Source organism: Homarus americanus, unplaced genomic scaffold, assembly GCF_018991925.1.
Source record: "Homarus americanus isolate GMGI-L3 unplaced genomic scaffold, GMGI_Hamer_2.0 scaffold31138, whole genome shotgun sequence".
Classification (NCBI taxonomy): Eukaryota; Metazoa; Arthropoda; class Malacostraca; order Decapoda; family Nephropidae; genus Homarus; species Homarus americanus.
In genome coordinates, this window is record NW_024747576.1 from 20,001 (window position 1) to 40,200 (window position 20,200).

At 38.4% G+C, this 20,200-nt stretch overlaps 1 protein-coding gene across 1 annotated transcript in view; it reads right to left on the minus strand.

Annotated features, from left to right (window-relative positions):
* Positions 1-19,913, minus strand: part of LOC121879658 — a gene marked incomplete at its 5' end in the record, with an annotated part of 19,968 nt that extends 55 nt beyond the window's left edge. The window contains 2 exons of the mRNA XM_042386344.1: positions 1-544; positions 19,767-19,913. The exon at positions 1-544 is cut by the window's left edge and continues 55 nt beyond it. Of these exons, the coding sequence (XP_042242278.1) occupies positions 319-544; positions 19,767-19,913 (373 nt within the window). The remainder of the gene's footprint in view (positions 545-19,766) is intronic.
* Positions 19,914-20,200: the final 287 nt, after the last annotated feature.

Below are 20,200 nucleotides of genomic sequence, written 5' to 3' on the forward strand. Positions count from 1 at the left end.
TTGCAATTAAATGCCAGGTAGCGACGTGTCCTCCTAATATTACTTAAGTAATTATTAGATGTTTTAATTGCCTGTATGTTGGCCTGGCGAGTTATTGCTAGGCATCAACATACCTAGGTTAAAAGCTAAGCGTCACATTCTGGGTCATATCACAAAAACTGGTTTTTAGAAAAAAAACGGCTTTTCTATTTAATTTTCTAAATGATATGAATTCAATTCATTGCACACAAGAGAAATTGTTATACAGTAACTTGTAACACTTCCTTCTGAAAGATATACATCTATAACTGGCTGCATTTAAAATATGAAAAATAATTGCTAACCTTCTGTGCTGCTGATACCTGGTGAAAGCATCTCCTCACCTTGGGAATCATTTCCACTCTTGGAAACTGGAGCATTTGCAGAAACACCAGCACTGAACAAGTCCTTCTTATGATCCATGATGTGATTCTTTTTTAACTTCTTGTTTTGTAATCCAGCTGAAGCTGGGCATTCCAATCCAGATGAGACAAGACTTCTGACTGGGCTTTGGAGTCTTTTATTCCTGCATATTATCAGTAAGTAATCAATTGATTAATTCTAAATACAGTACATAATTACATAGAGTATAGGATTAGGAAAACAAGAAATCCCTGGATTACGAACAGGTTGTGTTCCAAAAAAAATTTAATTAATAATTTCTTTGGAACTCAGAACTCCATTTCTCATAGACAAAATGCTAAAAATGGTGGGTAGGTTCCCAAGCCAACCTTAAAAATCTATTTTGCTTATAATTAATCTGGTATATAATGCATTTGTAATGAATATAGTAATAGAAGATAACATTAATGTCATAATACAGTGATATCCCTGTTAGCCAGAACAATTGGTTCACAGCACTTCCGGGGATGAGATATTTCCAGCTAACTTGGGGACTTTCTCAAATCCAAAAAAAAAACCCATCCCCGGAAATATTTCCGGTTACTGGAAATACTTTCCGTGTGTATAAACTATGCATCTTGCACACACAAACACTAGCTAACATCCTCAGAATGTTTCTGTGTGCTGGGGAGTTTTCCAAGAATCTAAACTAAAAATCTATATATGGTAGTGAATGAAGCAAAGACTGGTATGTATTTTCCACTCCCTTGGAGCTGTGAGGGATTAGTAGGTTTCATGTAACTGACCTGACCTGACACAATGTCAGGTGGAGGTAGGGTGGGGTATTAATGGACTTATATTGCTGACCTGATACAATGTCAGGACACCCACTGTTGGATGGGGGATTGGTAGGTCTCAGGATCTGAAGAAGTCTTGAATAAACATGAAGGCCAAAATACTGTATTTTTTATACTTACACTTATCACATTATATCCCTTCAACATTACGTTACATAACATTTTAAAATATGGAGTGAGAAAGCAGAAAGGTGTGGGTGATTAGAGAGATGGAGTGGAAAGGAGTGGTAACATGCACCATGGTTGCCAAGCGATCAACTCCTCAACAGCTGATCTTTTAATTCACCACCACATAGTAAACCATGCATAAATTTATGTCATACAATAGGGATGTGTGGGTGGTGTTGGGGTGTGTGGGTGGTGATAGGATGTGTGGGTGTGATGATGTGGTATTAATTAATAAATAAGCAATAATGCATCATCATTGACAGTCATTTGATGAATAGCAGAGTACTAGAATTGTCACTACTATTCATCAAACTACTGTACTGTCATTAACAATACAATATTGTTTATTATTCATTAATTAATACCCTAATACCACATCATACATACTGTACAGTCTTTTCTGTGAGACACTGTGAGTTGGAGGGAGGCAGGGAGGGGGCAAGGTGCAGGCAGAGGGGAGGTGATACACACACCTACAATACACACACTCCAACATTTATTATTATATATTCTCGGACGATCAGCCTCTTATGGTGTATGTTTTATCATGATTAATATATAATATTAAACTCATTAGAAAAATACAATGTATAATTATTAATTTAACATAAAAATTGCATGACAAGCCAAATAATACGGCAATTTTTTCACCCAGATCTCTTCACTGGGAGGAGGGTCGGTGGCAGGTAAGCTTAACCACTGCCAAATTTAATCATTACAGTACTGATACATTATAAAAAGTATTGTACTGTATTGTATATGAAGGGTACAGGAATTAATAAGAGTAAATGTATCTTTATTAATTAATAATAATATAAAAAAAAAAGTAAAAATTACTACAATGGGAATGGCAGGCAAGGGGAGGAGTAGGGAAGAGGCAGGAACCTTTTTGGGGGTGTGCATTCAGTCCCCCCCCCCCCTTCCTCAAACCTCCCCACCTTCTTACTCCATACTGAATTTAATATTTGATCAATGATAAAACATACACCATAAGAGGCTGATCATAGGAGAATATATAATAATAAATGTTAGGGGGTGTGTGTTGGAGGTGTGTATTGCTGCATGGGTATTAATAGCTAGGGCCCTTTTCTTGATATGTATAAATTACATTATTGAGAATGAATAGAAATTACAGTAAAACCTCAATTAACCGACCACATATGGGGGGAAGGGGCCGACGGATAATCCGAAAGGTCGGTTAATAGTACATAAAGTCTATGGAAATACAACATATACAGTATTTTCAAAGTACCTTTCCCGAACCTACCTCATTTAATTCCTTCTATTCATTTTTGTTCATTTGCCATTCATATTTCAATAGAATTTGCTTTAAAACATTAACCACTTTAGTAAATAAATATGAACCAGCACAGAAACCGTGAATAAAAAATGGAAAAGTAAAAAAACATGTTATCACAAAAATTTTGACCCAGTCCCAGGTTGCTGATCTGACTTTCTACCTCATTCACACACAATTGCAGGGTCTCAATTGCTTCTCTTACTATTGACAATGCAACATACATACAGGTAGTTCTGCTATAACGCGATAATTGTGTTCTTGTAAAATATCGTGTTATAGAAAATCGCGTAATAGAAATAACAGGGCTTATGGAGAAAATAGGGTTAGGTGCAGTTTACTCGAAATCGAAAAAATTTAGTAGTTAGCCTAACACAAAGGATAGCACAGTCTAAATAAATGTTACATTCATATCTAATAATGAAATCATACAGTAAATTTAACACTTTACCTTGAAAAAATATGAATGTAACTTGATGGGGAGAAGGGTGATTTTGAGGTTGATAACATCAAGCTTCTCTTCAAGTGTTATATCCTTTCTTTTACGATAATCACCGGGAATTCTATCATCAGAATGCTTTTTGGAGATATTCTTCTTTACCATATTCACAGTTAATACCACAAAATTGGAGAAATAGTAAGCAAAAATCGCGTTATAGCAAACAAGCGATCGCGTTATACAAATATTGTTCCGAATTCATAAATCGCGTTAGAGCAAATTCGCGTTATCAAAACACGCGTTATAGCAGAACTCACTTATATTGTTTCTCACTCTTGATTTTTTTTTCATTTTTGCATTTGATTATGGTTCTTTATTACTATTATTATTATTATCATTATCATTATTAATATTATTACACTATCGCCCCCCAGGCCCCGATGTGGGTCAGTGACCTGTGCCCGGGTGGGCTAATCCCAGTTAAAAAAAAAAAAAAAAATTTTTTAGGAGTTCGGGATTGACGGTTAATCCGAAAGTCAGTTAATCAAGGGTTGGTTAATCGAGGTTTTACTGTAGAATTAATAGATTTATAAACAGCAAAAAGTTGGATGGTCCATCATTTTTATTTATTTTTATAATTACTGTATACTGTACGTACATTTAGTCAAAAAATCCCTGAAACTCTCTTGATTTTATACCTATTACAGGCAAACCCCATTATTCATAGCCTCAGTATTCGTAACCCCGTTTATCCGCAATCAATTTATTGTTACCCATTTCTACTATTTGCAATGGTTGCCCCGTTTATTTGCAAATTCTTACGAGCAAAAATTTTGAACCGCGCGTGTAGGACAGCGTGTGTATGTGTGTACGTATTCCTCTGCCATACGCTCCCGCTCGCCTCAGTCTCGCACGTGCTGGCATGTGTTTTGTGTGATCTCGCAGTTGGGTTTTGTGTGCGATCTCACAATGCCTAAGCGACCAGCTCCTAAAACTCCCAGCAATGTTGCTAATAGATCACGTGTGGCAGTTATGTTGGACGTGAAATTGGATATCGTAAAAAGACATGAACACGGAGAAGGAACGTCAGTAATTGGTAGTATGCACGGCTTGGCTCCCTCTACAGTGCATTCTATAGTTAAAAGCACCGACAAGATCAAGGAGATGGTCAGGCCTGCAACACTACTGACAGCTATGAAGGTGACGAGGTTCCGTGATGCTGAGATGGAGAGTATGGAGCGGATGTTGAGCACGTGGATTGACAACCAGACCCAGCGCCTTAAAACATATTTGTGAGGGAGTAGCACCTTTTACTAGTTTTTCAATCACCTTTATCTTTTCGTTCACTTATGAGGTCTTCTCACCACCCTTACGGACACCAAACATTATTTTAGGGGCCATGGTTATTGTCTAATTTTTCAATAAAAATGCAAAACATATGTACGCAACTTCAGCCTACAACATAATAACATTGCTAGCAATGCCAAGTAAGTTTGAAAATAAAGTTCAGCATGTCTAAATGGGTATGAAACACAATCAATGAAGCGATAGAGCGGAAGGGATGCTATTGCTTTACGATGGTATCACTTTACCCATGTTTACCAGCATGGGTGAACCACGTGGTCTTTCCGCCTTGGCCCCAGAAAATTTAGGCTCGTGGCGGACACGTCATGTTAGGACAAATTTTATTCTACCCCCTTCTTATTCCCCAAGCCAATTTTGTCTGACTTAAATGGTATCCGGCTTAGTAGGGTCCGCCTTAATGAAGTTTTACTGTAATTTACAAATTCAGTAAAGACAAATTTCTGTAACCACAGTGTCCGTAATGTGGGGATGCCTGTATAACATACAATGAGGACTCCCTGTATATCAGTACACAACCACTGGTTATTCATGTGTCAGATGTCTTTCTCGAGGGTATGTTCTTGAAAGGGTATTTCAATTAAGAACTGAGATTGAAATGTTCATGACAACTTGGCAGGGAAATCCAGAGACTCAGTTTGGATTGCTCTTCTCTGCTATTTGGTGGACATATTTCACAACTAAATTCTTTGAACACATCATTGCAGGGACCAGGAGTGCATGTCATCTCTCTGAGTGAAAAGATCCAAGCATTTTGATCCAAGCTGGACTTTTGGGAAACAACGATGAAAACAGGTAGAATGGCTGCATTTCCAAAGTTGGGGGAATACTTGGAAGACAATATTTCTGTGAGCTGAGTGATGTGCGGAATATAATCGCTTTGCACATAAGGATGGAGCAGTATTTCCCTGACATTGATCCAGTCAGTTATGTATGGGTGCAGAATCCATTCAGATGTCCCACTGAACATTTGCTCGAAGAACCAAATGGAAATGCAGAGGAAATCCTTGAAATTAAATCAAGTAACCTAATCCAGATGGAATTTGATTTAAAGAATTAGTTGTCTTTTTGAGCAATTCATAGCAAGGAATTTCCATTGGCTAGTTCAAATGCAACAGAAATTCTCCTCCCATTTGGGTCAACATATCTGTGTGAGGCAGGATTTTTGGCCCTCTCGAGCATCTATAGTATAGATAGAAACAGACTGAATCCTAAAAGTGATATCAGATGTGCCTTAACAAAGTTATCTCCATGTATTCAAGAAATGGTCACCTCCCAAAAGTGTTATTATTTTGCTCATTAGTAAAAGTTTTTGTCAGTTCAATGACTTGTATTTCATATTCAGTACAGTGATTCCTCGGTTAACAAGATTTCGGTTAACGAGTTACCTTCCATAAGATTTGTAACTTCGGTTAATGAGCAAACCCTAGATTAATGAGTTTCTTCCGAGCCGACATGAACATGTTTTCGCTTGCACTTGGCGGTCAACCAGCTGTAGTATTAGTCCACCAATACAGTACGTAATCGGTTCTAGGGCTTAAATTCCTTACTATTTTAGTAAAGAAGTTTATACTATTCAATAATTCTAAAAGTTTAATATCAAATTTTTTAGTCATTTTAACAATTATTGAACATAATTGAAGATAAAGAAACTACTTTCTGGTGCGCCATCCAGTGTTAGTCTCTGTGTTTTCAGTGGAGGTAACATCTTGCTTGAGACTCTCTTCAACTAAATGCTTTTTTTCTATGTTTCCAAGCAAATTATTGGTCATTTTGAATTTATTTAACATATTGAAAATATATAGCGCAGTGCTGTGTTATTTTAAAGAAAATTCTTTATTTTACAGCTAGTTTAAACTTTAAAAATCATGTGTTGACATTGTTTGAATCCAGCATGGGGCCTCAGAGATCAAGAAAAGTGATTTCAATCCAAACCAAGCAGGAAATTATTAAGAAACATGAAGACGGCATTAGAACAAATGTGATATGCAAAGAATATGGCATGTCGACATCAACTGTGTCGACAATCCTTGCACAGAAAGACAAATTTAAAGAAGTGAAAGTGAGAGACAATTCTACCAGAGTGTTTAAAGGTAGAGCCCTAATTGCAGAAACAGAGAGGTTACTTCTCATCTGGATTAGGGAAAAACAGATGAAAGGTGATTCAGTTTCTACTGAATTCATTTGTGAAAGAGCCAGGGAGATTTACGAACATTTAAAGACAGATCAACCTGGTTCTTCAGGCACAGAATTTGAAGATTTTTGGGCCAGCAAATGCTGGTTCGAAAAATTTAAGAAAGAAGAGACATTTTCAGTGTCATTAGGCATGGTGAGGCTGCTAGTGCTGATAAGGAAGGGGCAGCAAAGTTTTCAGTGGAGTTTAAAGAACTGATGGAAGAAGAAAATTATCTTCCACAACAAGTGTTCAATGTGGACGAAACTGGGCTGTTTTGGAAAAGATGCCCAAAAGAACATTCATCACCAGAGATGAAGCCTCTTTACCTGGGCATAAACCCATCAAAGACCGTCTCACTCTATTGCTTGGTGCCAATATTTCAGGGGATTTCCGACTGAAGCCTATGCTTGATAACCACTCTGAAAACCCCAGGGTGTTCAAGCAACAGAAAGTGGTAAGAGGAAAGCTTGGAGTTTATTGGAAGTCCAACCGTACGGCATGGGTGACAAGATAGCTCTTTAATGAATGGGCTGCTGAGGTGTTTTGCCCTTCTGTCAAGAGCTACCTAACCACCAATAAACTCCCTTTAAAGGCTCTTCTCCTCATGGATAATGCTCCTGGTCATGACCCTGAACTTGCCAGAACTTTGGAGTATCAATGTGACTTTGTCAAAGTGTTGTTTTTGCCTCCCAACACTATATCACTCATACAGCCAATGGACCAGAATGTGATCAGCAACTTCAAGAAGTTGTACATGAAGAAAATTTTTAGGAGGTGTCGTCAGGCAACTTCCACTGATCCTGAATTAACACTGGCACAGTTCTGGAAGACACAATTCAACATCCTGGAGGCTGTAAAATTGATTGTGTCATCATGGCAAGAAGTCTCCAATAGATCCCTCAATTCTTCCTGGAAAGCACTGTGGCCATCAGTAGTCCATGATTTTGAGGGATTTCAGTATGACACAGAGTTGGACCAGGAGATTGTGTCCATTGGTCAGTCATTGGGCCTTGAAGTGGAGGATGATGATGTCGAAGATGTTGTGATGTCTCATGAGGAGGAACTTACTCCTGATGACTTGCAGGAACTGAATGAGATGTTAGAGGCTGACAATGGTGAGGAGGAAAAGGAAAGTGATGACCATATGTCAACTTCAGAGTTGAAAGATGTGATTTACCACTGGGAGAAGTTCAGAGAACTGGCTTCAAAGCACCCAGATGTGGAAAAATCTGAACTAACTTTGTGTCATGTTGAGGACACAATGGTCTCCTTCTTTAAACATAGGTTAATGATGAGGAGAGATGCCCCACAGACCACAATTGACACTTTCTTCAGTAAAAGGCAGAGGGAACAAGATGCTATCCCTCAGCCTTCCACTTCAAGAAAGAGAGAGGATGTTCATGGTGGAGAATCTGTCAGTCCAGAGGTTCATGACATTTTCATGGAAGGTGACTCACATTCCTAAAGCAGTAAAATGCTTCTCCTCCACCTCCACTTCCTTCTCTTCTCCCTTCTCCTCCTCCACCTCCCGCTTCAAATTCACATCAGCATCATCATCCAGGAGCCTCCTACATACACTCCTCAAAATAAGTGTAAATTTCTAACATTTTTGTTGAATTTAGGCAATTATCGGTGAGCTGGAACCAATTACCCAAAAACCCATTGAAACAATGGTTTCGGTTAACCAGATTTTCAGTTAATGAGCAACCTGCTGGAACGGATTGTGCTCGTTAACCAAGGGACCACTGTATTGTAATTACTACAGGTTGTACCTCTCTAGTCCGGCAACCTCGGGACCTGACCGGTGACGGACCATGGAAATTCACCCTTTTTCTGGATAGATAGTGACTTGTGCTTAAGCCTGGAAGCACTAGCACCACTTTCTCTGCATCATGGTCTCTTTGAAGACATATTGAAGGGTTAAATGTCATATAGTAGCTTCTCAAATTTCGCGAGTTTTTAATTCTTAACGTATTTTATTGGAACACCCAAAAAAATAAATAAATAAAAATTTTGACGATGGAAACTTGAATTTCGACGGGTTTGAACGGCCCGCCAACGTGCAAACGACGTGCATAATCGTGTAAACAGCGTCATTTCTCTTATGTACAAAAGATTCATTATTGTTTATTACTGAATGTCTTTTTTATTGAATTAATGTTTATGTGTGCACAATGAGCAATACAATTCATTAATAATACGTAGAATATTAAAACACACGAGGAAATGACACAGCATTGTATTCGTTGATTACAAAACCAGTGACTGACTGGTTCTACATATAAAACTGAAGAAAATAAGACCTTGGTTGTAGCTGTAGTAAAATTAATATGGTTGTTTTAAGTAATGTTATTTAATGTTAATAAATGGAACAAAAGAAGTAGCTAACGATAATGGTAAAAGAAAAAAGAGAGATCGCATATGTAAGTGCGCATGCGCACACGTGAAAACATATCATCATTACTTTACATAAGAATATGAAAGCAACACTTATTTACTGTTCATATATATTTTAATTAATGTTTCTGAATTTGTTTTTATTGAATTAATGTACATGTGTGCAAAATTAACAATACAATTTATTAATAATACGTGGAATATTAGAGGAGACGAGACGGCTGCCGGCATTGTTTATGTTAAAGCTTACGAAACCAGTGACTGATTGGTTCTACATATAAAACTGAAGAAAATAAGACCCTGAGTTTAGCTGTAGTAAAATTAATGTAAAAAAATGAATATGGTTGCTTGAAGTACCTGTAATGTTATTTAATGTTAATAAATGGAACAATATAAGTAGCTAACCATTAATGGTAAAAAAAAAGTGAGACTGCTCGTATGTAAGTGCGCACATGTGAAAATATATCGTCATTACTCTACATAAGAATATGAAAGCAATACTTATTTACTGCTCATATATATTGAAGGGTTAAATGTTGTACTCTGTATAGACTAGCAGAGAGAGAGAGAGAGAGAGAGCAGCCGAACTGCCGGATGTAAACAAACCTTAATTTCCTGCGACTTTTTATTTTTATTAAGGGGATTAGCCCACCCGGGAATAGGTCACTGACCCACATTAGGGCCTGAGGGGCAAAAATTTAATGATCCTGTAATAATAATAATAATTCAGATAAGTAAAAAAAAAGAAAAGAAAAAAAGCTGCCTATCTACCTATTGGACAAACTAAAATCGTTCCGGACCACGGGAGTTTCCGGACGACAGAATGCCGGACTAGAGAGGTACAACCTGTATATAATATCAGTTAAAAATAAAGGGGGGCTGAAATTAAATAGCAAGGTTAATTTTCAAAAATGCAAATCATGATAATGAAGAAAATGACCTTGACCAAAAATTATATGGAAATAAACAGTTGACAAACCTATGTCGGACTTGTTTTGGGGATAATGGCTAAAACTAAATGGAAACAACTGACCTAAAGGTTATTTTACCCTCTAAAGGGTTAAGTTACCAGAGACCCCTAAAAAGAGACGTAATATTATATCAAAAGAAGATATAGTGTACAGGTTCTATACAGTCTCTCCTCGATTTACGACATATTCGACTTACAACAACCCGGACGTACGACGGCAATGGTCGTATAAAATATTTTTCACATTACAATAATACCTCGCTTTACGCGGTTCCCCGCCAGAACCGGAATGCCCACTTTACGAGGTGCATCTACTCATATACGCGGAGAGCAGCTGGCGGTCCTGCTGCGCCGCCATTTTTGGATTCAAACCTCCCGCCATCTCGCCATGTTGGGCACGCGGCGTGAGTAGGTTGCACAGTGGATGCTTCTGTTGCGCTATCGCTGACGTCATATGACGTATCGGACTGTGATTGGGCCACGCATCCTTACCTCCCTCCGCCGCTAGCTGTGATTGGTTTAATGTCATATGACGTGCCTTCCCGCTGGCGGGTAGAAGGCGCTTGACATCCCTCCCGGCCACACCGTGTATACAAGTATCTATTGTTCCGTAAGAATGGCTGCCACCGGACCACCACCACCACAGAAAAACCTTGCATTACCTGGACCCAGCCGCCCTAAGCCAAAGAAGATACGATGTGCCCTAAGCTACGATGTGAAGTACAAGAGCATTCAAGAGTTGGAGAAAGGAATAAGACAAGTTGATTTGGCGCGCCAGCATGGTGTGAACGAATCTAAGATGCAGATGATAAAGAAGGATGCAGCCAAGATAAAAGATCACATGAACATCACAAAGTCTGCAGGTGCTTCAATGATCAAGCATTGCCAGAACAAGGTGCTTCTCAAGACAGAATATTTACTTGTGTGTTACTTGATTCGTCAGGCAAGACGGAACATGGCAGTCGACATGCGGTCAGTTGAGGAGTACGCACGAGAACTGTACGCAACAGTGTCACGTAAGATGGGAATTGCAGAGCCCAAACCCTTCAAAGCTTCCTCTGGGTGGCTGCAAAGGTTTAACAAGAGGAACAAGATCACCAACATTAAAATTGGTGGTGAAGAAGCGAGTGCTGACCATGTTGCGGCTAGGGATTTTCCTCCGTTCTTAAGTGACATTATGTAGGAAGGACAGTACACCGACGACCAGGTGTTCAACATGGACGAATCAGGTCTGTTTTGGAAAAAGCTACCTTCCAAGACCTTCGTTGTCTAGTCTGCCAGCAAGTGTCGGAAGTTGCAGAAGGAGAGCATCACCATCCTGTTTACCACCAATGCCTCCGCTTCCTGTAAACTCAAGTTATCGGTGATCCACAGAGCCCGCAAGCCGCACGCCTACAAGAATGTGGACATGACCAAGCTAAATGTCCAATGGCTGACCGCATGTAAGGCGTGGATGTTCTCTGCTCTGTCCCTCTCCTGGTTTGATGACTGTTTCGTTCCCGATGTGAAGAAATTCTGCGAACAACAGAATGTTCCATTCAAGATTTTGTTGCTCCTTGACAACACACCAGGACACTCGCCCCTACTGTTGGATCGTCACCCCAACGTAAAAGTGGTCTTCCTTCCTACCAACACTACGTCATTAGTCCAGCCCATGGACCAAGAATTAATCTGCAATGTGAAAGCTGCATACTCTGCAAAGAAGTTTAAGCTCCTGAACGACTGTACCAACACCAAGGATGAGTTGCGTAACCTGGGTGACACCGATAGCAAAAAGCGACGAGGACGAAGAACAACAGTTGGCGGATCAAAAAGTTCTCATGAAACACTTTTGGAAGAAATTTAACGTCAAGAAAGGTGTGGACTTCTTGGTGGAGGCATGGGATCAGCTGTCTGTAGCAACGGTTCGTCACGCATGGAGGCAGAGTCAACCTGTGACTGGTGAGGTTCAGTCTGTTGCAGTGGCAGTGGACCTTGCAAGAGAAGCTGCACAGAGTGTTACAGCTGCAGGCTTCTCCGAGACCACCAACGAAGACATCCAGGGAGGTGATCAGGGATCCTGAGGTGACTGCCAACGAGATGTTAGAAGACGATCACGTCAGTGAAGAGGCAGGTGGTGCGTCATCCCGAGAAGAACGCAAGTTAATGCATGGTAATGTAAGGGGAGCCATCGAGTGTGCAGAGAAACTGAAGCTCCTCCTTTCCGACGACCCTAACGATAACTGGTATGAAGTCTTCACTACCCAGCTGTTGCAGGCTATGAAGCCGTACATCAAGGTGTATCACGACAACATCAACACTAGCCGTCAACAAAGCATTACCGAGTTCTTCGCCCGCAACCCACCACAGCCAGCCCAAGCCAGTGATAGTGACAGAGACAGTGATGGTGACTTTGAGGGATTTGTCAGGGACGCCCTGACAAATGTGGAGGACAGTGATGGTGACTCACCTGAGGGCCAGTAGTCTGCCCTCTGCCTCGGAACCAGCCGCCATTCCCGTACGCCGACCCATCTCTTCTACTAACGTAAGTGTTAAACCTAACCTTGATTTTTCCTAACATAACCTAACCTTAGGTAAGTGTTAAACCTTGATTTTTTAAAACATAACCTAACCTTACTTAAGTGTTAAACCTTGATTTTTTCTAACCTAACCTAACCTGACGTAAGTGTTAAGCCTTGATTTTTCTTTTACCTGGTACAGTATATTATTCTCTTATTGATATTTCTCTTCTATATTATGTGTGTGTGCATACCATCATAAAGTTAAGATGCTTTTTTTTACTACAACGTACGTACATGTGTCGGAAAAAGTGGAGTTTGGGAGTCGGCCCAGTCTCTATTTCAATTAATCCCATATGTTCTGTTATTCCATTTACGCGTTTTTCGTTTTACGCCCTACTCCGAAGGTTCAATTGACCGCGTAAATCGGGGTATTACTATACGTATTTTCGAGTCCCGACCTTAGTGATCACACTGTGTACTGACAAAATTTTTGTTTGTAATTCCATTTAAAATGGCTGTCACGCGTAAAAGTGAGAGTTCTCGTGGTGCTGAGAAGAAAAGCAGACACCCATTTTAGAATTTCTATGTATTATTTTGGCCTTTTCGACTTACGACCTGGTCGTCGGGACGGAACCCCGTCGTAAGTCGAGGAGAGACTATAGTAGTAGGTAGTTGGCAGCTACCAAACAAGGAGGTACTACTGCCTGGGAAGATAGTGGAAGCATAATGTATTGTCTAATGGTAGACCCTGCTGCCATATGGCATCACAAAAATTGTGACCAAGTCCCAGGTTGCTGATCTGACTGTCTGCCTCATTTACACACAATTGCAGGGTCTCAATTGTTTCTCTTACTATTGACAACACAACATACAGTAGGCCCTTAACATACGCGGGGGTTACGTAACAGATATACCCGTAGATGTTACGCGTATATGTGCTGCCCCGAAAAAAAAACCCTGGTCCCCCCCCCTCCATGTCATTATTTACCGTATATACCTGTGTGTAGTTCGAGTTTTTAAGACCAAATTATTTGGCAAAAAATTGAGGGTCGACCTCTAAATGGGTAATAGTTTCGTTAAGTTGAAAAATATTTTCCAGTAACTACCAGTAAACAATGGAAATGATGCACCAACGCACCACCAACTGTGAGTGTCGGTACAGTTGCTAGGGCAGATCTCTTGCGTCATCATTGCAAGCCCAAAGTAGCCAAATCCATGGTATGGTAGCACAGGATGATGTAAAACATAAAGTATTCATTTATTAAAGTGTATTTATAGATACTGTACATATATTTTTGTTCATTACATTTGAAACAGTCAACCCTCACTTTACGCGGTTAATGTAACCCACAGGGTACCGCGGAAAGTGAGAAACGCGTAAAGTGAATAACATAACATATGGGATTAAATGAAATAGAGACCACCTGACCCCCAAACTCCACTTTTTCCAACACAATACCTATGTTCTAGTAAAAATAACATCTTAATTTTATGATGGTACATGCACACAATTAATACTTAAGAGAAATAGAGAAATACAGTCGCCAAGTTAATGTCCATTCAAATAATGGACTCAACTCCCTCCCCCTCTTCTCACACTACACTGCTGGCTCTTCCCTCTCTGAGAAATTTTTGGGGGAAACCACTAAATTTTAATAAATAATACCTCAAACTAAAGTTAGGATAATACAATTGACATTGCTGGATTCCTTGTAAGACCAGGAATATTTTGAATATAAATGTCATATATTTTGCACAAAAGATAACATATTTACTCAGAGTAAACATTATATCTATAATTTGTATGTCTAATGCAAAATCCATGATGTTTATATTCAAAATGATCATCAAATTATAAGAATTCCAGCAATGTAAATTATATTCTGACCGGGTAATTTGTATGAAATTTATGAGCTAAAACAAATATCTTCAGTTAATAAAAAAAAAAATATTCTTCACGACACTATCTGTCAATCAAAGTACCCCACCATACCTCCCCCCTCTTCCAACTGCGCGGTCAGTCCCAACCCCACCCCCCACCAATCCTCCCTTCAAGAGGTGTTTGGTGAAAAAACTAAATTTTAACATTTAGTATTAAATAATACCTCAGATTAAAGTTAGGATAATATAATTGACATTGCTGGATTCCTTGTAAGACCAAGAATATTTTGAATATAAATATCATATATTTTGCACAAAAGATAACATATTTACTCAGAGTAAACATTACATCTAAAATTTGTATGTCTAATGCAAAATCTATGATGTTTATATTCAAAATGATCATCAAATTATAAGAATTCCAGCAATTTAAATTATATTCTGACCGGGTAATTTGTATGAATTTTATGAGCTAAAACAAATATCTTCAGTTAATAAAAAAAAATATATATTCTTCACACCGTAACAGATGGTCGGTCGGTCCCTCCCTCCCCCCACCCCCACCAACCCTCCCTACCAGATGTGTGGGAAAACCAGAATATTTACCTTTTTAGTAATAAATAATACCTCAAACTAAAGTTAGGATAATATAATTGGCATTGCTGGATTCCTTGTAAGACCAGGAATATTTTGAAAACAAATGTCATATATTTTGCACAAAAAATAACATATTTACTCAGAGTAAACATTATATCTAAAATTTGTATGTCTAATGCAAAATATATGATGTTTATATTCAAAACGATCATCATATTGTAAGAATTCCAGCAATGTAAATTATATTCTGGCCGGGTAATTTGTATGAATTTTATGAGCTAAAACAGGCAGGCAGGCAGTCAGGCAGGGTGGCGGGTTGGGCGAATCTAAAAATAGCTCTCGAGTCGGACACTCTGCGCGTATACGTGGAAAAAACCTGCGTTAAGTGAAAGTTCGGCTCTGGCGAGGCACCGCGTATATGTGGAAAAAATCCGTGTTAAGTGAAAGTTCAGCTCTGGCGAGGCACCGCGTATATGATAAAACGCGTTAAGTTTTCTTTGTCCCAATATATATATATATGCTGATAACCACAAGGAAAGAAGAAAACACGAAGTTCCCAAGCGCTTTCGTGTAATTCACATCTTCAGGGGTGAGTACAGACTAGAGAGAGTAATACAAATCAAGGTGTATATATACAGAGGAGGGTGAGACCAGGTCCACAATGGTCAGGTATTAGGTAATGACCCTACTAATCTTTAAATAGCACACAACGGTTGGTGGTCAGGTCAGATGGTCAAGTGACCCGGCCTTCTCACCTGATCACAAATCTTCTTAATTACAAAATTGTCCAGCTTGTACATGCCGTTACTCAAATTCATGTTGAATGCTTCGGTATGTTTAATAAGACTAGATTCTATGATGTTCCTACTATCAATTGAATTACATGGTAATATTGAGGAGGCATTATCCCAGTCAATGCAATGCTTGTTATCCCTCAAATGAACAAACAGAGCATTGGATTCCTGGCCTGTCCCAACAGTCAACCCTCACATTACGCGGTCCCGCATTCCGCGGTTCACCGTTAACGCGGTGCCCTGCCTTAACCTAACATGCTCACATTCCGCGGTGCGTGTACCCCATTACGCGGAGAGCGGCTGGTAAGCCGCGCCATTTTTGGATCCAAACCTCCCGCCATCCGCCATGTTGTGTAAGAGGCGCGAAAATGTTGCGCACAAGGTCGCCCAGTCATCAAAACATTACCAGTTCTTCACCCGCCACCCACTACAGCCGGCCCAAGTCAGTGATAGTGATAATTATAGTGAGGATATGGACTTATATGAACTTTGGGGGGTTTGACAAAGAGGCCCTGCAAGCCTCTGTGGTGGATAGTGATACAATTGATACAAGTGATACAGGTGAGGGCCAATAATCTGCCCTCTGCCTCGGAACCAACCGCCCATCCCCGTGTGCCCAGCCATCTTTTCTACTAATGTAAGTGTTAAAAAACCTAATATTATTGATATTTCTCTTAATTATTAATTGTGTGTCCATGCCATCATAAAGTTAAGATAATATTTTTACTACAACATAGTTGTGTGTCGTCAAAAAGTGGAGTTTGGGGGTCGGCCTGGACTCTATTTCAATTAATCCCATATGTTATGTTATTCACTTTACGCGTTCCTCACTTTCCGGCGTACCCTCCGGGTTACATTAACCGCGTAAAGTGAGGGTTAACTGTATATATATATATATATATATATATATATATATATATATATATATATATATATATATATATATATATATATATATATATATATATATATATATATATACACACTGTATATATATATATATATATATACAGCTAGACCCCGACTTACGACAGGGTTAGGGACCCAAATCCAGGTCGTAAGTCCGACATGGTCGTAAGTCCGACATAGATAAAAAAAAAAATTTGTTTTTTTTTAATAAAAAATCTACAATGAAATACAGTACAGTAAAAGTAATGAATAATGATGAATGGATACAGTACAGTGAAAGTAATAAATAATAAGGAATGGATACTGTGTGACTGAGCACTTAACCTTTAATGTAGTCAGCTGAATGCACATGGGGCCCCCATAATTTTCTAATTATACATGGAGACTACATTAACTGGAAACGTTTCGGTATAGAAAATGCGTGTGTCATTTAAAAATTTTTTTTTTTAAATCTATATCTGACTGGCGGTCGTAAGTCCCAACGGTCGTAAGTCGCAGTCGTAAGTCGGGGTCTAGGTGTGTGTGTATATATATATATATATATATATATATATATATATATATATATATATATATATATATATATATATATATATATATATATATATATATAGTGAGTTCTGCTATAACGCGTGTTTTGATAACGCGAATAATCTCTAACGCGATTTATGAATTAGGAATGATATTTGTATAACGTGAACGCTTGTTTGCTATAACGCGATTTTTGCTTACTATTTCTCCAATTTTGTGGTATTAATTGTGAATATGGTAAAGAAGAATATCTCCAAGAAGCGTTCTGGTGATAGAATTTCCGGTGATGATCGTAAAAGAAAGGATATAACACTTGAAGAGAAGCTCGATGTTATCAACCTCAAAATCACCCTTCTCCCCCATCAAGTTACATTCATAGTTTTTCAAGGTAAAGTGTTACATTTACTGTATGATTTCATTATTAGATATGAATGTAACATTTATTTAGACTGTGCTATCCTTTGTGTTAGGCTAACTACCAAATTTTTTCGATTTCGAGTAATCTGCACCTAACCCTATTTTCTCCATAAGCCCTGTTATTTCTATTACGCGATTTTCTATAACACGATATTTTACAAGAACACAATTATCGCGTTATAGCAGAACTACCTGTACAACAAAATATATGTAAAAAAAATAAATGTTAAATGAATTATTTATGGTGCATTAGGGTACTGGTCACTTCAAACACAAAGACGGGCTATAAATAGCCTTCTTTATCTCCCCTCCATCTCACCCTGAGCCAGAGGGAAGGGTGGTGGTAAATAACATTTGTTTGCTTACTTTCCATTTACTTGAAATAGATTTACCGAATTATTTGTTTATTTATTTAAAAGTCATTTACTGAATATTCTATGTAAAAAATTAATTTTAAATTAATTATTTATAGGAGATAAGTATTATGATCAGTAAATATATGGTATTACTGGCCACTTCAGACACAAAGACGGGATAAAAATAGCCCATCTCCCCCTCTTCTTACAGCTGCCAATGGGAAGAGTCTTGGTAATTAAATTTGATGTTTATTTTCATTGTTTGTCTAATTTATCATGTATCAAAGTAATATTACTAAAAATTGTGTAGGTAGTAGGCAGCTACCAAACAGGTAGATACTACCACCTGGGAAGATATTGGAAGCATAATGTGTTGTCTAATAGTAGACCCTGCTGCCATATGGCATCACGAAAATTGTGACCAAGTCCCAGGTTCAGCCTGACCTGACTTTCTGCCTCATTTACACACAATTGCAGTTTCAATTGTTCCTCTAACTTTGACAACACAACATACATACAGTATATTATTTCTCACTTTTGATTTTTTTTTACTTTTTGTATTTATTTATGGTTATTTACTTAAAATAATGCCAATTCACTTCAAGTAATGGCATCAAATGTTACCAGCTGGTGTAGTATAAACACTAGTGACGTCACTTAAGCGTCTGTATTTAACTGTCGGTAGTTTCAAGAATTAATGCTGTCATTTACTGAATATTCCTTGTAAAAAAATAAATTTTAAATTAATTATTTAAAGGAGATAAGTATTATTATCAGTAAATATACCGATATGCATTACTTACCACCTCCACAGCTATAAATAGCCCAATCTCGCAGTCACTTTCCCTTTCTTGTCTCCTCACTGGCAAATGGGGGGGTGTGGGGAGGGGTGTGTGATGATAGCTGTGTTTATTACAGGGGTATGATGTTCTTTTACGGTATGTTAGACAGGTTTATAATACATTTTTATTATTTTAATATACCGGGAATCTTAATTTGAATCCAGCTTGCCAAACGTAAGTTTCAGTATAAAATAATTAGTGGTAGGAGCTTGTGAGTGGCTTACGATGTTTCCATCACCACTCTTGACACATTAAACCACAATATTTAAGAGGTAAGAATTTTATACTTGGTGATTAAGACGACCCCCTAACTTTGGGCAGATTGTTTTTAATGTTCAAATTCCCTCTTATAAGCCGAGATATACGGTACAACAAAGGAGCTCAGTCCAACAACCTCAATGGACAACATATCAAGCCAAGTACTATACTTGGCTTCTTTTCATAATAGAAATACAGTCAGCAGGCAGAAGCAACTTTCTTTGATGAGGTTGATAGCTACAGTGAGGATAGTGAGGGGTAATATCATGACTCTTTACTTCCAAGTTTTCAGTGGTAGTTGTGACTTCTACTTTCCCCTTTGGCAATGGCTATCATGAAGGATATCACTAAGTTTTGGATTATTCCACAGCCACTGCAATTTATGATTCCCTGGATCCAAACCTACATGCTTTGGTAAACATATATACACGAGTCAATCTGAACTGACTAAGTTAAGTAAGAAAAACCAATGTCGTAGCCTAACCATTATGTTTAAACACGTTGGGTTGGACATCATGGACCTAGCTAAAATATTACACATAGTCCCCATTGTAAATTTCCACAGCTGCTCTTTGTAAATCTACACATCCTTAATATTTAAAATCTAATACACCTTATACTATTCAGTCTAACTAAACTTAAGGTAAACCTTACCTGGATGACCCATCTTTCTGCATTAAATATGGGATGATTGAGTTGCTGGCACGGAACAGTTGAGAAGTACCACGAAAACTCAAACTACCCGCAGCTATGAGGAAACTTTTTAGAGTCACCCGAGTAGTCCCTGCTTCACATAGTATTCTGGAAAAAAATATGTACTGTACTAGCTATTAGTTTTAATGCACCATTGCTCCATGTTTATTTAGTATATGAAGAATATACCGTATTTGTCGTCATAAAAGACTCACCGCCGCATAAGATACACCCCTATTTTACAAGGATTTCTTTTGTCTTTGGGAGGGAAAAATTTCAATAAACTTCATACATATATTTATTTTAAACTGTTTTTTAAGGGGAAACATATTTTGTGCATGTAACTGCAGTATAGTATACTACTGATACTACTACTGTACTTAATGCATCAAGCA